The 16,057-nt window shown below is 36.9% G+C and overlaps 1 protein-coding gene across 4 annotated transcripts in view; it reads left to right on the top strand.

Moving 5' to 3' along the window:
* Positions 1–16,057, top strand: part of MGAT4A (alpha-1,3-mannosyl-glycoprotein 4-beta-N-acetylglucosaminyltransferase A) — a 122,515-nt gene that overhangs the window by 79,875 nt on the left and 26,583 nt on the right. For all 4 annotated transcript variants that reach the window (XM_054546688.2, XM_054546687.2, NM_001135514.1 and 1 more), the window contains 5 exon segments: positions 82–128; positions 1,882–1,995; positions 2,843–2,918; positions 12,529–12,643; positions 14,035–14,165. In XM_054546688.2, the coding sequence (XP_054402663.1) occupies positions 82–128; positions 1,882–1,995; positions 2,843–2,918; positions 12,529–12,643; positions 14,035–14,165 (483 nt within the window).

Below are 16,057 nucleotides of genomic sequence, written 5' to 3'. Positions count from 1 at the left end.
TCATTTAATTTTGAGTTCAGTATTAACAGTTAAATAAAAATATAAAAACTTGAATATAGATACATTTTTTTTCTTTCCCAGACAGATATTGATTATGTACATGGTGTTGTAGCCAACCTGGAGAAAGAGTAAGTTCTTCTTAATTATAAACATAAAAATATTTTGGTTACTGTTATCTCTTTGGTTTCTTGCTAAAAGAAAATGCCTTCCTTGTTCATTTCTCTGTGGAGTTCATTGTTTATTAGATCACCTCTGATTGGTATTTTATATTGTCATAAAGTAGGTGCATATATATCCAGTTATGTGATGGGATAAATTGGTGTATTTCATTATAGAAAAGACTTGAATGTCCTCTGTATATAACACTATTAAATAACAGTCTTTAATCTTGAAGACAGTGAATACAGAGAGAGTCATATGAGATTAAATCTTTCACACTGTATTTACCAGGCAAAATCTTTCTGCTCTCAGGGTAGATATTTAATGTAGTAATTTCAGACCTCAATTTTAAACTATGTCTTATATCTGTTGTATTCTGCAAAGACTGAGTAGCAGTTTACTATGAGTGAGGCACATGGTAGGTAACAGAGGGAAAGCTTAGTAAGTTTCAGATATTATTTTTTATAATGTTGCCTTAATAGTTTCAATAGTGTAATAAAATTAGTCTTGCTATGAATTTCTTCATTAAATTGTATCTGTTTTTTGTCCCTAAAAGACATACCTTCTACTTAAAAAGAAAAGACAAAAAGGAAGCAACAATCATTTGCTAACCCTACATTTAAAATAATGTGGCTCCTTGTCTATCAAAATGTTAAAATTGAATATTTAAAAACATTATAGTTCAGGATTAAATTGTTATTTGTTTGATTTTCCTGAAGTGCTGAGTTTCTTGGAAGTCCTTATAGAAACACAATTTGGCATAGACTTCTTAAGTAAAGGAACAGGGCAGTAATGATTGGTCCCCTTTCCCACTGACCTCAGGGGCAAGTCTGTGGGCTTATGCAAGGATTCTGTTGATTTACATCTTCCTCAGTGTGTAGAAAACCAAGCTCAGACAAAAAGTACAGTTAAACACTAAGAACATTTGTGCAAAGGCAGGCAGTTGCACTAGCATTTTGTGGAGATTTGCAAAAATGAATCAAGGGAGAATGCAAATGCAAAAGAAATTACAATTCAGTCAGTATAGACTAATTAAAAAACTTTAGAAAGGGTTCTTAACCTCAGCCCAATGGACATTTTGGGCCAGATAATTTTTTGTTGTGGGGGCTGCTGTATGCATTGTAGAATGTGGGGCAGGATCCCTAATGTCTACCCACTAGGTGTCAGTAGTACTGATCACAGTTGTGGCAACTAGAAAGTCTTCAGACATTGCTAAATGTCCTCCAGAGGGACAGAATCACCCCCAGTTGAGAAACACTGGTTGAGAATGACATATGGTCTATAACCTACAAGCAAAGCTTCTTGAAGATGTAAGAGCTTTGGTTTTTGCAAAAATATACGTATTTAAAGACACATACATACTTGTTTGTTTTTCTTCAATTTCTATTTTCTGTGAGACCTTGATTTTTTTTTTAATTCAGATACATTTTAGGAACGTTAATGCCTGCAGTTGGCTTATGATTTCTATGCTACTTTAATAAGAGCAGTATTTTATAGTTTTTAAAGCATTACTTTTAAAAAAACTTTTGCTATTGGAAAAAACTCTATTTTCTGTAAATGAAATCAGTGATGAGCTGCTCGTTTTAACACCTTGTGGCCATAACATTATACGTTGCTACAAATGACTACTGATGTGCTTTATGTTAAACACAGTGTATTGAGCTTTAAGATAAATAAAATCCCACAGAACCTAAGTAATTCAGCTAACCTTTCTCATAATAGGTTTTCTAAAGAAATCAGTTCTGGCTTGGTGGAAGTCATATCACCCCCTGAAAGCTATTATCCTGACTTGACAAACCTAAAGGAGACATTTGGAGACTCCAAAGAAAGAGTAAGGTGAGCATGTGCCGTTTAAAATCCTCCACACTTGTGAGTGTAAATATCTAATACATGTAGTTTTTATTTATCGAAGCCAAAAACATTTTAGAGTTGAATTTGGTCAAATATTCTAGATAAGTCTCATTAAGTCCAGGACAGCTTGGAAATAATGTAGAGTTTTCTTAGAATATGTAAAAACTTACTATCAGCTTTTATTTTACTGTGTTTTCTTAAACTAGCTTTTAGATCCACTTCTCTTATTTAACTTTCATCAGAATGTTTCTGTAGGCTACCAGGAATTCACTGACAGGGTTTAATACTGTAAATTTAAATATGAATTTTTTTAAAGCATTCAATACATATTTATGAACTTTGATCTGCATGCAAACAGTCCTAGGCACCAGAGCAGGGACCCTAAAAGTGTGATTTTTGAAGCACTCGTTTGATGAAACATTAAGATATTGCTGAAAAAAGGGTCTGTGGTCAAGGAAGTTTGGAAAAATATGTATTAAGAATTTTTTTTCCAATAAATGTCTTTACTGCTGGATATTTTCATGCCTCTTATGAATTAATATGTTTCTAGAAGGGGAACATGTATACATACTTACTTGATATGAGACTCATTTTTTTCTTCAGGACAGCTTGAGGATTAGTGTTCTTGGGAATACATTTTGATAAAGTCTTCATTAGAGGAAAGTGAATTTTCTTTGACTCTTTGTCCTAAGTGAGTGACTGTGTGTGTGTGTGTGTGTGTACATATACATAGATGATGTGTTATATAGACACTTGAGATTTATACATTTAATCTTATTTTACTAAATTTGAGTCTGATTCCTAACTTACTTTTTGAAAATGTTTATTTCAGATGGAGAACAAAGCAAAACCTAGATTACTGTTTTCTAATGATGTATGCTCAAGAAAAGGGCATATATTACATTCAGGTAAGTGTGGTTTTTCCTTTAATGTTTTTCACACTTGTAAAGAAAAAGTGTTATCAAGGGTATGTTTTCATTAAAACAGGAAGTTTTGAAAGTGCAAACCCTCTGAGATCTGACAAATCATAACTATCTCAGAGCAGAGGGATCTGCATGGTAACCGAGCATGTGGGCTCTGATGTTTCTCCACTGAGTAGGGAAGCCAGCCCTCCACTTAGCGGGGGACCTGCAACTCACTTATCTTTTTCCTCTTTTTCTCCCATTCCCCCATCTTCTCTCCCCTCTTCCCTCTCTCCACTGTCAAGAAGAACTAAGGTGTCATTATTTGGCAGATTTTAAAGAGGAATTTTCTTAAAATTTTTCTTTAGTGGTCTTACAATGAAATAATTTTTTTTTTTGTAGGCTGCAATACTGTTACCACTATTTTGAGGATAATAAAATTGACATTTAATTCTAACAGTCCAATTTTTTTTAGCAGCACAACAGTCCAATTTTTACCAAGAGCCCAGTATGTCGTGGGATTACAGACATGAGCTGCTGCGCCTGACATGTAGCATGTTTTAAAATTAGGAAGTATGAGGCCTCCAACTGTGTTCTCTTTTTTTTAAGACTATTTTGGCTGTTTAGGGTCACTTGAGACTCCATGTAAATTTTAGGAGGATTTTTTTCTATTTCTGTTAAAAATGCCTTGGGGATTTTGGTAGGGATTGTATTGAATCTATAGATCGCTTAAGGTAGTGTGGACATTTTAATATTATTAAGTCTTCCAATACATGAGCACAGGATGTCTTTCCATTTATTTGTATCTTCTTTGATTTCTTTTAGAAATGTTTTGTAGAAAAATTTTCCACCTCCCCGGTTAGGTTTATTCCTAAGTATTTTACCTTTTTTGATACTATAGTAAATGGGATTGTTTTCTTGATTTTTTTGGGGGGGATTGGTCATTGTTAGTATACAAAAATACAACTATTTTTGTGTGTTGATTTTGGATCCTGAAACTTTGCTGAAATCATTTATTAGTTGTAGTTTTTGGTGGATTCTTTAGGTTTTTCTATATATAAGATCATTTCATCTGCAAATAATGATAATTTTACTTCTTTTCCAGTTTGGGTACCTTTTACCTTTTTTTGCTTGTTTAATTGCTCTAGTTAGGATTTCCAGCACTATGTTGACTAGTAGTGGTGAAGTGGGACTCCTTGCCCTGCTTCTGATCTTAGAGGGAAAGCTTTCATTTGTTTGCTGCCAAGTGTGATATTACCGATGGGCTTTTCATATATTACCTTTATTTTGTTGAATAAGTTTTTTTCTATTTCTAGTTCATCACATTTTTTTTAATCAAGAAAGTGTCTTGAATTTTGTCAAGTGCTTTTCCATACCAATTGAGATGATCATGTGTTTTTTTCCTCCATTTTGTTAATGTAGTATATGTTACACTGATTGATTTTTGTGTGTTGAACGATCCCTGTATTGCAGGTATAAATCCCACTTGGTTATGGTGTATATAATTCTTTTAATGTGCAGTTTAATTCCATTTGCTAGTGTTCTGTTGAGGATTTTTGCATCAGGGATATTGGTCTGTAGTTTTATTGTGTCTTTGTCTGGCTTTGGTGTCAGAGAAATGCAGGCCTTATAGAATGTGTTTGAAAAGTGTTCCCTCTGTTTCAGTTCTTTGGAAGATAGCTGTTTGAGGAGGATTGATGTTAATTCTTCTTTAAGTGTTCAGCAGAATTCTCCAGTGAAGTTCTCTGGTCCTGGGCTTTTCTTTGCTGAGAGGTTTTTGATTACTGCTTTAATCCCCTTAGTTCTTATAGTGTGTTCAAAGTTTTTATTTCTCCATGATTCACCCATGGAAGGTTGTATGTTTTTAGGGGCTTATCCATTTCTTGTAGATTATCCAATTTGTTGGCACATAATTGTTCCTAGTAGTCTCTTGTAATTCTTCTATTTCTGTGATATCAGTTGTTATGTTCCCTCTTTCATTTCTACTTTTAGTTATTTGAATCTTCTTTCTTTTTTTCTTAGCTAATCTAGCTAAGGGTTTATTAATTTTATTGATCTTTTCAAAAACCAACTCTAGGTTTCTTTGGGTTTTTTTCTGCTTTTTTTTCCTATTTATTTATTTTTTTCTATTTATTTATCTGATCTAATCTTTCTTTTTTTCTCCCTTCTGCTAATTTTGGGTTTAGTTTGTTTCTTTTTTTCAATTTCCTTGAGGTATGAAGTTAGGTTGCTGATTTTGAGATCTTTCTTCTTTTTTTTAATGTAAATGTTTACTGGTATAAACTTCCCTCTTTGTATGGCTTTTGCTATATATCATACATTTTGGTATTTTTTTTTTGTTTTCATTTGTTTCTGGATTTTTTTACTAAATCCCTTGTGATTTCTTCTTTGACCCATTGGTTGTTTAGGGGCGAGTTGTTTAATTTCCACACATTTGTGTATTTTCTGGGTTTACTTTTCTGCTATTGACTTCTAGTTTCATTTTGTTGTAGTCAGAGAAGATACATTGCATAGTTTTAGTCTTCTGAAATTTGTTGGCGGGTGGCACTGTCTCACACCTGTAATCCCAACACTTTGGGAGGCTGAAGTGGGCAGGTCACTTGAGTTCAGGAGTTCAAGAGTTCAAGACCAGTCTGGGCAATATGACGAAATCCTGTCTCTATTAAAAATACAAAAAATTCACTGGGCATGGTGGTGCATACCTGTAGTCCCACCTACTCGGGAGTCTGAGGTGGGAGTATCCATTGATCCCAGGAGATTGAGGCTACAGTGAGCCTTGTGCCACTGCTCTCCAGCCTGGGTGACAGAGTGAAAACCTGCCTTAAAAAAAAAAATTGTTGAGACGTTATGGGGCCTAACATGTGGTCTGTCTCGGAGAATGTTCCATATGCTCTTGAGAAGAATGTGCATTCTGCTGCTGTTGGGATCAGTGTTCTTTATGTCTGTTGGGTCCATTTGATTATAGTGTTGTTTAAGTCCGATGTTTCCTTATTGATCTTCTGTCTGATCTATCCATAACTGAAGGTAGAATTTGAAACCCCCTAGTATTATTGTGGTGGTGTTTGTTTCTTCTTTCAATTCTGTCAGTGTTGACTTCATATATCTGAGACCTCTATTATTAGGTGCATCTTTATTTAGAATTGTTATGTCTTTTCAGAGATTTGACTGACCCTTTTATTATTGCATAATGTCCTTCTTTGTCTCTTGCGACAGTTTTTGTCTTAAAGTCTTATTTTGTCTAAGTATGGCCACCATTGTTTTCTTTCGGTTCTGGATTGCATGAATTATCTTTTTTCATTCTTTCACTTTTAACCTATGTGTGTCTTTTGATGTAAAGTAAGTTTCTTGTAGATAGTATATTAATGGATCTCATTAAAAATTTCCATTTGGCCTGTGTCTTTTAATTGGGATGTTTGACTCATTTACATTTTTAGTGATTACTAATACAGAAGGACTTACTATTGCCATTTACTTTATTTTTTGTATGTCTTGGAACTTTTTGTCTATCTTTTCCTCTCTTGCTGCTTTCTTTTGTGTTTTGTTGATTTTTTAAAATAGTGACGTATTTTGATTCCCTTTCTATTTCCTTTTGTGTATATTCAATAGATATTCATTTTGTAGTTACCATTGCAGTTACATATCTTAAAATTATAACAGTCTATTTAAAGCTGATTACTTCAATGACAAATAAAATCTCTACTCTTTTACATCTCTGTCTCCCCTGCACTCTATTTTACCAATGACACCAGTGACCTCTTATTATATTGCATATACATTAACTTAGATTTATAATTGTTGTTTGTGCTTTTGGTCTTTAAGAAGTGATTTTAATGTGATTAAAAGATTTGAAAGGGGTACCAGATTTTAAAGTGATTCATGCACCTGCATTACCTTACTATGTCTACATTTATCTGTATATTTACGTTTACCAGGGAGTTTTATATTTTTATATGGTGCTTTATTATTGCTTATTGACCTTTCACTTCAACTTGAAAATGTTCCTTCAGCAGTAGGGCAGGTCTAGTGGTGATGAACTCACTCAGCTTTTGTTTATCTGGGAAAGTCTTAATTTCTTTCTTTCTTTTTTTTTTTTTTTTTTTTTGAGATGGAGTCTTGCTCTGTTCCCTAGGCTGGAGTGCAGTGGCACGATCCCAGCTCACTGCGCCCAGCCTGAACATTCTTTTTTTTTTTTTTTTTGAGACGGAGTCTTGCTCTGTCACCCAGGCTGAGGTGCAGTGGTGCGATCTCGGCTCACCACAAGCTCCACCTTCCAGGTTCACGCCATTCTGCCTCAGCCTCCCAAGTAGCTGGGGTTACAGGTGCCCACCACCACACTCAGCTAATTTTTGTATTTTTAGTAGAGACGGGGTTTCACCGTGTTGTTCAGGCTGGTCTTGAACTCCTGACCTCAGGTGATCCACCTGTCTCGGCCTCCCAAAGTGCTGGGATTACAGCTGTGAGCCACCGTGCCTGGCCTTCTTTACTTTTGAATTACAATTTTGTCAGATATAATATTCTTGGCTGGCCGGTTTTTGTTTAGTATGTTTTAGCACTTTGAACATATCATTCCACTCTCTTCTAGCCTATAAAGTTTCTGCTGGGAAATCTGCTGATAATCTAATAGACGTTATCTTGTATTTGTTTGGTCACTTTCCTCTTATGGCTTTCAAGATTCTTTGTGACTTTTGACAACTTCATTATGATTCTTCTTGGTGTAGATCAATTTATTGTAGTTGGGGTTCTTTGAACTTTTTGAATTTGTATGTCCATTTCTATCCTTGTATTTGAGAAGTTCAAATAGGCTCTCTTCTCCTTGTAGAACTCTCATAATGTGTATGTTGTTTCACTTTGTGGTGTCCATAGGTCCCTTAGAGTATCATTATTTTTCTTTTATTCTTTTTTCTTTTTGCTCTTGTCCCTCAGTAATTTCAAAAGTCCAATCTTTAAGTTCACTGATTCTTTCTTCTGCCTGCTCAGGTCTGCTGTTTAGTCCTTCTAGTGAAATTTTCAATTCAGGTTTTGTATTCTTCAGTTTTAGAATTTCTGTTTGGCTCTTTATAGTTTCTATCCTGTTGATATTCTCATTTTGTTCATGCATCATATTCCGGATTTCATTTAGTTATCTCTGCTCTCTTTTAATTTACTGAGCAATCTTATGACAGTTATTTTGAATTACTGGGCAATTCATATGTCTTCATTTCTTTGGGGTTGGTTTCTGGAGTTTTAACTTGTTCCTTTGGATATACCATATTTTTGTTTATTTGTATATCTTGTTTTTTGTTGTTGGGATCTTGGCATTTGAAAAATCAACCACCTCTCCCAGTCTTCGCAGTTTGGTTTTGTAGTGGAAGGATTTTCTTCAGTCAGCCTAGTTAAAGACTCTGGAGCCCTTTGAGCCTTTTCTGGGGCCATGTCCTCTCTGCTTGTGGGTGTGATCTCCTAATTGAAGTTGACTGGTTTCTACTCAGGAGCTCTGCAGCACTGTGGCCTTGTTGGTATTGTAGTAAGCTGCAGTACTGGAGCTCCACCTAGTCTCTGTCTCTGGTACTGCAGCCTCTGGTGCCAATTGATGGCCTTTGTTCTTAGCTCCCAACCCGGTGCCCTGTTCCTGACACTATGATTTAGATGAGACAGAAATCATTCCCTCTGGCTGCACTCGAAAAAGTCAAAAACATTGGGTATACACCAACTTCTTTCTCTCCTCAGGGAGAAGTCGGGAATTGAGTGTTTCCTCACTGTGGTCTGTGCCCAAGAGAGGGCCTCCAGCTGTCGAATGCTCAGATTTTAAATCTGTGTCTCGTGTGGGGAATGTGTCTTGTGTGTCTGGGTTTCCTGTTTCTGTCTTGCTGATGTCACTCTCACACAGCCCTCTTTTACAGTAGAAGATCATGCTGTATGTACTGTCTGATAACCTTTTTTGCTGTCACTTAACATATTGTTGATACATACCTTGCTATGCCAGTAAATACAGATTGGTGTGATTTTTAATCCCTTCTTGAAGTGCTATTATTCAGATATCATAATCAACCTTCTTGTTGGTCATTTAGAGTGTTTCTAATTGTTCAGTTCTTTCGAAGTCAAATTCAATGAACATTCTTTTGTTTTTCAGAGACAGAGTCTGACTGTCACACAGGCTGGAGCACAGTGGCACAGTCATAGCTCATGGCAGCCTCAAACACCTGGGCTCAAGTGATCCTCCTGTTTTAGCCTCCCAGGAAGCTGGGACTACAGGCATGCACCACCATACTGGCTTAATTTTTGTATTTCTTTTTGGTAGAGACGGGAGTATTGCTATGTTGCCCAGGCTGGTCTTGAACTCCCGGCCTCAAATGATCCTGCTGCCTCTGCCTTCCAAAGAGCAGGGGTTACAGGTTTGAGCCACTGGTCCACTGGTGTCAATGAGTATTTTTTTTTTTTTTTTTTTTTTGGAGACAGGGTCTTCCTCTGTTGCACAGGCTGGAGTGCAGTGGTGTAAACACAGTTCACAGCTCGCTGCAGCCTTGACCTGGGTCATGTGATCCTCCCACCTCAGCCTCCTGTGTGGCTGGGGCCACAGGCATGCACCACCATGCCTGGCTAATTTTTTTTTTTTTTTGACTTTTTGTAAAAACAGGGTCTCACTTTGTTGCCCAGGCTGTTTTTGTTTGTTTGTTCGAGACATAGTCTCCCTCTAGCCCAGGCTGGACTGCAGTGGTGTGATCTCAGCTCACTACAACCTCTGCCTCCCGGGTTCAAGTGATTCTCCTGCCTCAGCCTCCCAAGTAGGTGGGATTACAGGCACTTGCCACCATGCCTGGCTAATTTTTTGTATTTTTAGTGGAGACAGGGTTTCACCATGTTGGCCAGGCTGGTTTCAAACTCCTGACCTCAAGTGATCCACCCATCTCAGCCTCACAAAGTGCTGGGATTACAGGTGTGAGCCACCACACCCAGCCTGAACATTCTTAAAATGATCACATTTGCCCAAAAATTATGCCTCAGGAAAGAGGGAGTTGCTTTATATTCAAGTCTTCACATATGCTTATTATGTGGAATTCTCTCAGTGAGTTCATTGTCATCTACAGAGTATTAGTGGGAAAAACATATTAGCCTAAAAAGTTCTCAGTTAATGGTAGTTTTAAATGTTCATACAGGATAGATTTTACCTGTGACATTTTGTTGAAGACTAAGATGAGAGGTGATGTGGCAAAGGAATTTATGCCAGACGTCATAATTATCCCCTCGGGATATGACTCCAGGGTTGCATGGTTTGGGAATGTATCACATCTATGACTCTTAAAGAATGCTTTCCAAAAGGCAGTAGAGTCAGGGGTTACTTTGTGATTGCCATAGACAGTACCCCTCAGGGGAAAGGGAGATGCTGTGGCTTGGAATGGAGTTTCCACTGACAGCATCATACAGTTTCATAAAGTGCTTTATTGCAAAAAAACTCTGAGTTGAACACGGTGCCTTCCGGAAAACTGATAGATGATGCAGGCACTTCACAGGTGGTGCTGAGTAAGTCTTATGGTAGCGCATAAGAAAGCGCGTTACAGGCCGGGCGCAGTGGCTCACGCCTGTAATCCCAACACTGAGAGGCCAAGGCGGGCGGATCACCTGAGGTCAAGGGTTCGAGACCAGCCTGGCCAACATGGTGAAACCTCATCTCTATTAAAAATACAAAAAAAATTAGCTAGGCGTGGTGGCGTGTGCCTGTAGTCTCAGCTACTTGGGGAGGCTGAGGCAGGAGAATCACTTGAACCCAGGAGGCAGAGGTTACAGTGAGCTGAGATTGTACCACTGCACTCTAGTGTGGGCGACAGAGGGAAACTCCATCTCAAAAATAAAAATAAAAAAAGAAAGCACGTTACATCAGGCAGTCCCACCTCCAGCGAGGCTGAGAGTAATCAGTGGGTTCCATATGCCCGCCTCACTGCTGCGTTATAAATTTAGCTCTCCAGCAGCTGTTCCACTTAAGGTTTCAGCATCCATTGATTATTTTTCCCTAGATCACTTATTTCATTAGTGGTTTCCAAGTGGTGCTTTCCTAATTCTGTAATTGCTAATGCTCTTAGCTTAGTTCTAAATGCTATGTTGAGTTCTTCTATAAAGAATTTTTCTTCCTTTATTAGATTACCTTGAAAAAATAGTTCTTAAAGAAAGGCTGGAGTAAATGCTTGATTTCATTCTCTTACTAATTTTTAAAGTTGGTGCCTTAGCAATCTACAGTGGTGGCTGTTTTTAACGTATCATTATGTTACCTATTGGGTACTATGTTCACCATTTGGGTGGCGGGTTCAATTGAAACCCAAACCCCAGCATTATGCAATCTATCCATGTAACAGACCTGCACATGTATCCCCTTAAAAACAGTGTATCATTATGAACTCATGGATATTTAAAATACATTTGATTTGCCACAGTCCATTGCAATCATTATTCTTATTGATGCTTTCATTGGTACATCATAATCCAGTGGGAACCCCTTCAAATTGGCTTTTGTATCCTTTCTATATAAGTCCAGCAATCTTTTTGGGGCCTCAAGTGATCCTCCTGCCTCAGCCTTCTGAGTAGCTAGGATTACAGGTACCCACCCCTGTACCTGTACAGGGCTAATTTAATTTTTTGTAGAGATGAGGTCTTACTCTGTTGCCTAGGCTCATCTTGAACTCCTGGGCAACTCAAGCCATCCACCTGCTTGGGCCCCCCAAAGTGCTGGGATTACAGGCGTGAGCCACTGTGCCTGGCCTCAGTAATCATGATTGTTTCTTTGATGATTGGCACATCTTGCGCATTTCCTATCCCAGATCTGGAATTGATCATTTCTCTGAGGAGCTCTGTTCCTCTTCAGGGTGTGTGGTATATAGAAACACAATCTGGGCGCTTAAAGGTGCTCATTGCTATTGTCTTGTTTTTGCTTCTAGGACTTTCAGCAAGAAAAAGTGTATTTTATTTTACAGAGGAAAAAAAAAATCACAAGTTTGTATTGATAGTTCCAATTCAAACTGGATTAAGATGTAAGATTTTAGGGTTATAATAAAATTATAGGGCTTTTACTTAGCTTTTCAAATTTTTACATGTATTTATTTTCTTTTATATTGAAAGCCTTGGTTTTTAATAATATCCTAATAATATAATTTTTTATTCTATAATATACCTAAAATAGCTTCACAATATCAATATCATTATCACTACTAACAGTAAGACTACTAAATGCAGTTTAAACTTTCTTTGTGCTTTCTCCCCCATAGAATGTATCCTCATATCCTTCTCTTTCTTTTTCCGCCTCCCTCCCCATAACTTCTGCTGTGATAAGACCTTTATCTTGTGCTCTCTCTGCCCCATCCACTCACGTCAGCATCATTCCAGCTGTCTTACTTGGAAAGGATGTCCTCATTTTCCTCATTGTTATTTCCCATAGAAAGGAATGGCTTAGTTGACTTACAATGTATTTCTTCCATTTTATTTTCTTCACTTTCTTTTAATAACGTCTAGCTTTATATTTTTATTGTTTTTACCATTGTTTTCTTAATTTTCATGATAAAAGTATGCTTGTATTTTTCCAAAATAATGTCCTTCTCTCAATACCTTTCCTTCTTTTTTTGATGTATTAATATGATTGTTCAATTTTCTCTAGCTTGAAGATGATATTATTGTCAAACAAAATTATTTTAATACCATAAAAAATTTTGCACTTCAACTTTCTTCTGAGGAATGGATGATTCTAGAGTTTTCCCAGCTGGGCTTCATTGGTAAGAAAAGTGTCACACTTACCTACTTTTCAGAAATAACTGTGACTCTCAGAATCTAAAACCAAGTACTTACTTGTCCTAAAGTTGTCTTTTTTCCTATGGAAATGGGTTGTTTTAGAGAAAACTTAAGTTAGGTAAACCTCTTTGTATGACATGATGAAAGTCAACCCAGAATAGAATTTGGAGACTTCTAAGATTGTTGTATTTACTCTAGCGTTCTTCACAATGCCAACCATGGTCCTGGTGAGCATGTTTGATTTTTTCTTCTCTGACATTTCCAGCTCCTTTGTTAACATAAGATTGTGATTCTTGTAAAAAGAGTACCACAAAGAGTTTTCTCATATGAATTCCTAGTATTTTCATGCAATGCATGAAGTCCTCATTCAGTGATTAATTTTTATTCATTTTTCTCTTAACTAGGTGGGGCACTCATTTCTAAATGGTTTTTGGCTGATGTTTCAAAATTAGCCAGCTATAAAGAATATGTTTAAAGTTGGCCAGGCGCAGTGGCTCACGCCTGTAATCCCAGCACTTTGGGAGGCCAAGGCGGGGGTGGATCACCTGAGGTCAGGAGTTCAAGACCAGCCTGGCCAACATAGTGAAACCCTGTCTCTACTAAAAATACCAAAATTAGCCTGGCATGATGGCAGGTGCCTGTAATCCTAGCTCCCTGGGAGGCTGAGGCAAGAGAATTGCTTGAGCTGGGGAGGTGGAGGTTGTAGTGAGCTGAGATTGTGCCACTGCACTGCAGCCTTGGGGACGAGAGCAAGACTCAATCTAAAAATATATATATATATATATATATATGTTTAAAGTTGAAGAATTGAAGGAAATTTACAGGGTTCAAATAATATTGAGAGGATAACATTTCATCTCCTATGGTACTATTTAACACTTTAAGCATTAGAGGCTGGACCTTTGACAATCTTGATAATTTAACTCGAAACTTAAGAGTCAAAAACAATCTTTACTTGTAAATGCTTCAGTGAAAACAAAATTAGGAGTCCTTGTTTTTTGCATTTATTGATTTAGAATAAAATTTTTTACCTAAACCTCTCAATGTTTAATGGGAAGAATCTTAGTAAGACACGAAGGGAAAATCTCTGACTTGCTTTTTGAATGCTTTGGGCCAGTAGGTATACAATAGATTATTATAGTAACATTAGGAATTTACTATATCTGTTTACACCCAGGTGACAGCTCAAGAGAAAGTTTAGCCGAAACAACTTTGTTTAATTTTGATAATACAAGTGGGGAAATTGTTTATGATGATTTATAGTTGAAAGCACAAGCTTCAGTGTATGTTGTGGGCAAGATTTCACGAATGTAAGGTAAGCCATTTTGGTGCTTGGTTTCTTCATTGCAGCTATTGACTGGGAATATCTTTTCAGGTAAAATGTTTCAAGCGCCAGATCTTACTCTGATTGTAGAATTCATATTCATGTTTTACAAGGAGAAACCCATTGATTGGCTCCTGGACCATATTCTCTGGGTGAAAGTCTGCAACCCTGAAAAAGATGCAGTAAGTTAATTCCTCACCAGAGCGGAGGGAGTTTCTCTTCTGTATTTCGTGAAAGTGACTTTTAGAGATTTTGCAAATAAATAGTTAAATAGGTAGGTGATATAAAACTTCTTTCCTGAGCTGATAAAAAGTTTCTGTATTAGAAGAACTTTTAGATAGCAGTGGAAAATCCTGTAAAGCAGGAAGCTGTTACAAGATGACAGACATTGTTTAAATTGCTGATAAATGTTTCTAGTGTTTGTAAGCCCTGGTGGTTTACTAACATTGGGTATAGATGTTGGTCATATCTGTTCTTGCATGGGATACCATTTCAGTTTGTTTTCTTCATATTTCCTGTTCACTGTCTTTTTCCTTGTATACTGGGGACAATATTAGACCCTAACACATCTGTAAATGAGGAATAAAGTAGAAGTAATATTTTATACTAAAACAATGACACGTTAAAGTACCTTTCAGCATGTTACTCACAAAAAGCCAGTGTTCATAATAATATGATTACCTTTCGGATGATAGTTGCAGTCAAGTAAGTGAATAATAATTTCTGCTTTGATCATTCAGATAGCATGTTATTACCATAGAGATTTTATTGTTAAGAGTAATTAGGCCAGGTGCAATGGCTCATGCCTGTAATCCCAGCACCTTGGGAGCCCAAGACTGGAGGATCACTTGAGCCCAGAAGTTCAGGACAAGCCTGGGCAATAAGTCAAGACCCATCTCTACAAAAAAACAATTATTTTTTAAAAAAATAGTAATTAGGTATGTTTTCCTTGTCCAATTTGAATTGTATCTCTGAAAAAAAAACTACAGCTTTTAATTTATTTGATGTAAGCATAAACAATATGTAAAAGTACAAATTCTTAAAAACGTCCATTTTGATGTGTAATGATAAGTATTACTGTAAAAACATGTCATTATAGAGTTGACTTACCATTCATTGTAACAAATAAGCATTAGTTTGACTTCATGATCTTCTACTCCCTAGAATAGTTGGATCCTCATACCTGCTAGGTTTTAGGATACTACCTTCTGGTGTCTGTAGGCTATCATTGCATTCTGTTTAAAAAAAACCACAAAAATTAAAAAAAAAACCCAACACATTCTTAGTTAGAGGAAATCATGGAATCTAGCAATGGCAGAGTATATGTTTTCTGACAATTCGTTGAACATATAAATTGTTTTAAACAAATCATTTTTTAGAGATCTCAGTCCTTATGTGTATTTTCACTGTGACTTATAGAAATTTTTATTGTAGGACACAGAAAAAGTTAATGTCATCTTTAACCTCCTACAATACACTTGCATTTCATTCGTCCTGTGCAATTTTATTTAATATGTGGTTAGGTTCTAAAATGAGCCTTCGAGGTGAAAAAATCTATAGTAGAAATTAAAACCACAAAAACCCTCTAAATCATCCATAAATTTGGGTACATGAACTTTTGGACGATTTCATCCATTCCTTCACCCTTCTGTAGTCCATGTTTTTCTGTTGCCTCTAATTCTTCAGTTGCTTCCCCTAGAATGTCGAGGGCGCTGTCACCACATCCTTGACAGTGGCCCGGGAAACCCTTCAAATCATTCATACATTGTCCCAAAAGGTTATCAGCCTGCTTGGGCCCTTTGGCCAGAGTCCTTCCATTGCCACTGGAGTGACAGGCTGAGTTCCAGACACTGCCTCGGTGGTTTCGCTCTCTCCTCAGCCTTGTGCTCCTCAGTCTTTTCTCTCTCTTGCCCTTTGCCCTTCCCTTTGACTCTTCCTCCCTTTCTTTCTCCTTCCACTTGAGTATTTCTGCAAAGAAAATACACTATTTCCCCTTTATTGTAGTGTCAGTAATAATGCCAGTGAAGTGAAACCTCTTGAGAAGTAGGCATTTTAGCACCCAGTATATTATTAG

Source organism: Pongo abelii, chromosome 12, assembly GCF_028885655.2.
Source record: "Pongo abelii isolate AG06213 chromosome 12, NHGRI_mPonAbe1-v2.0_pri, whole genome shotgun sequence".
In the NCBI taxonomy this organism is placed as follows: domain Eukaryota; kingdom Metazoa; phylum Chordata; class Mammalia; order Primates; family Hominidae; genus Pongo; species Pongo abelii.
The sequence above is the reverse complement of the archived record's forward strand: the minus strand, read 5'-3'. Positions and strand labels throughout refer to the sequence as shown.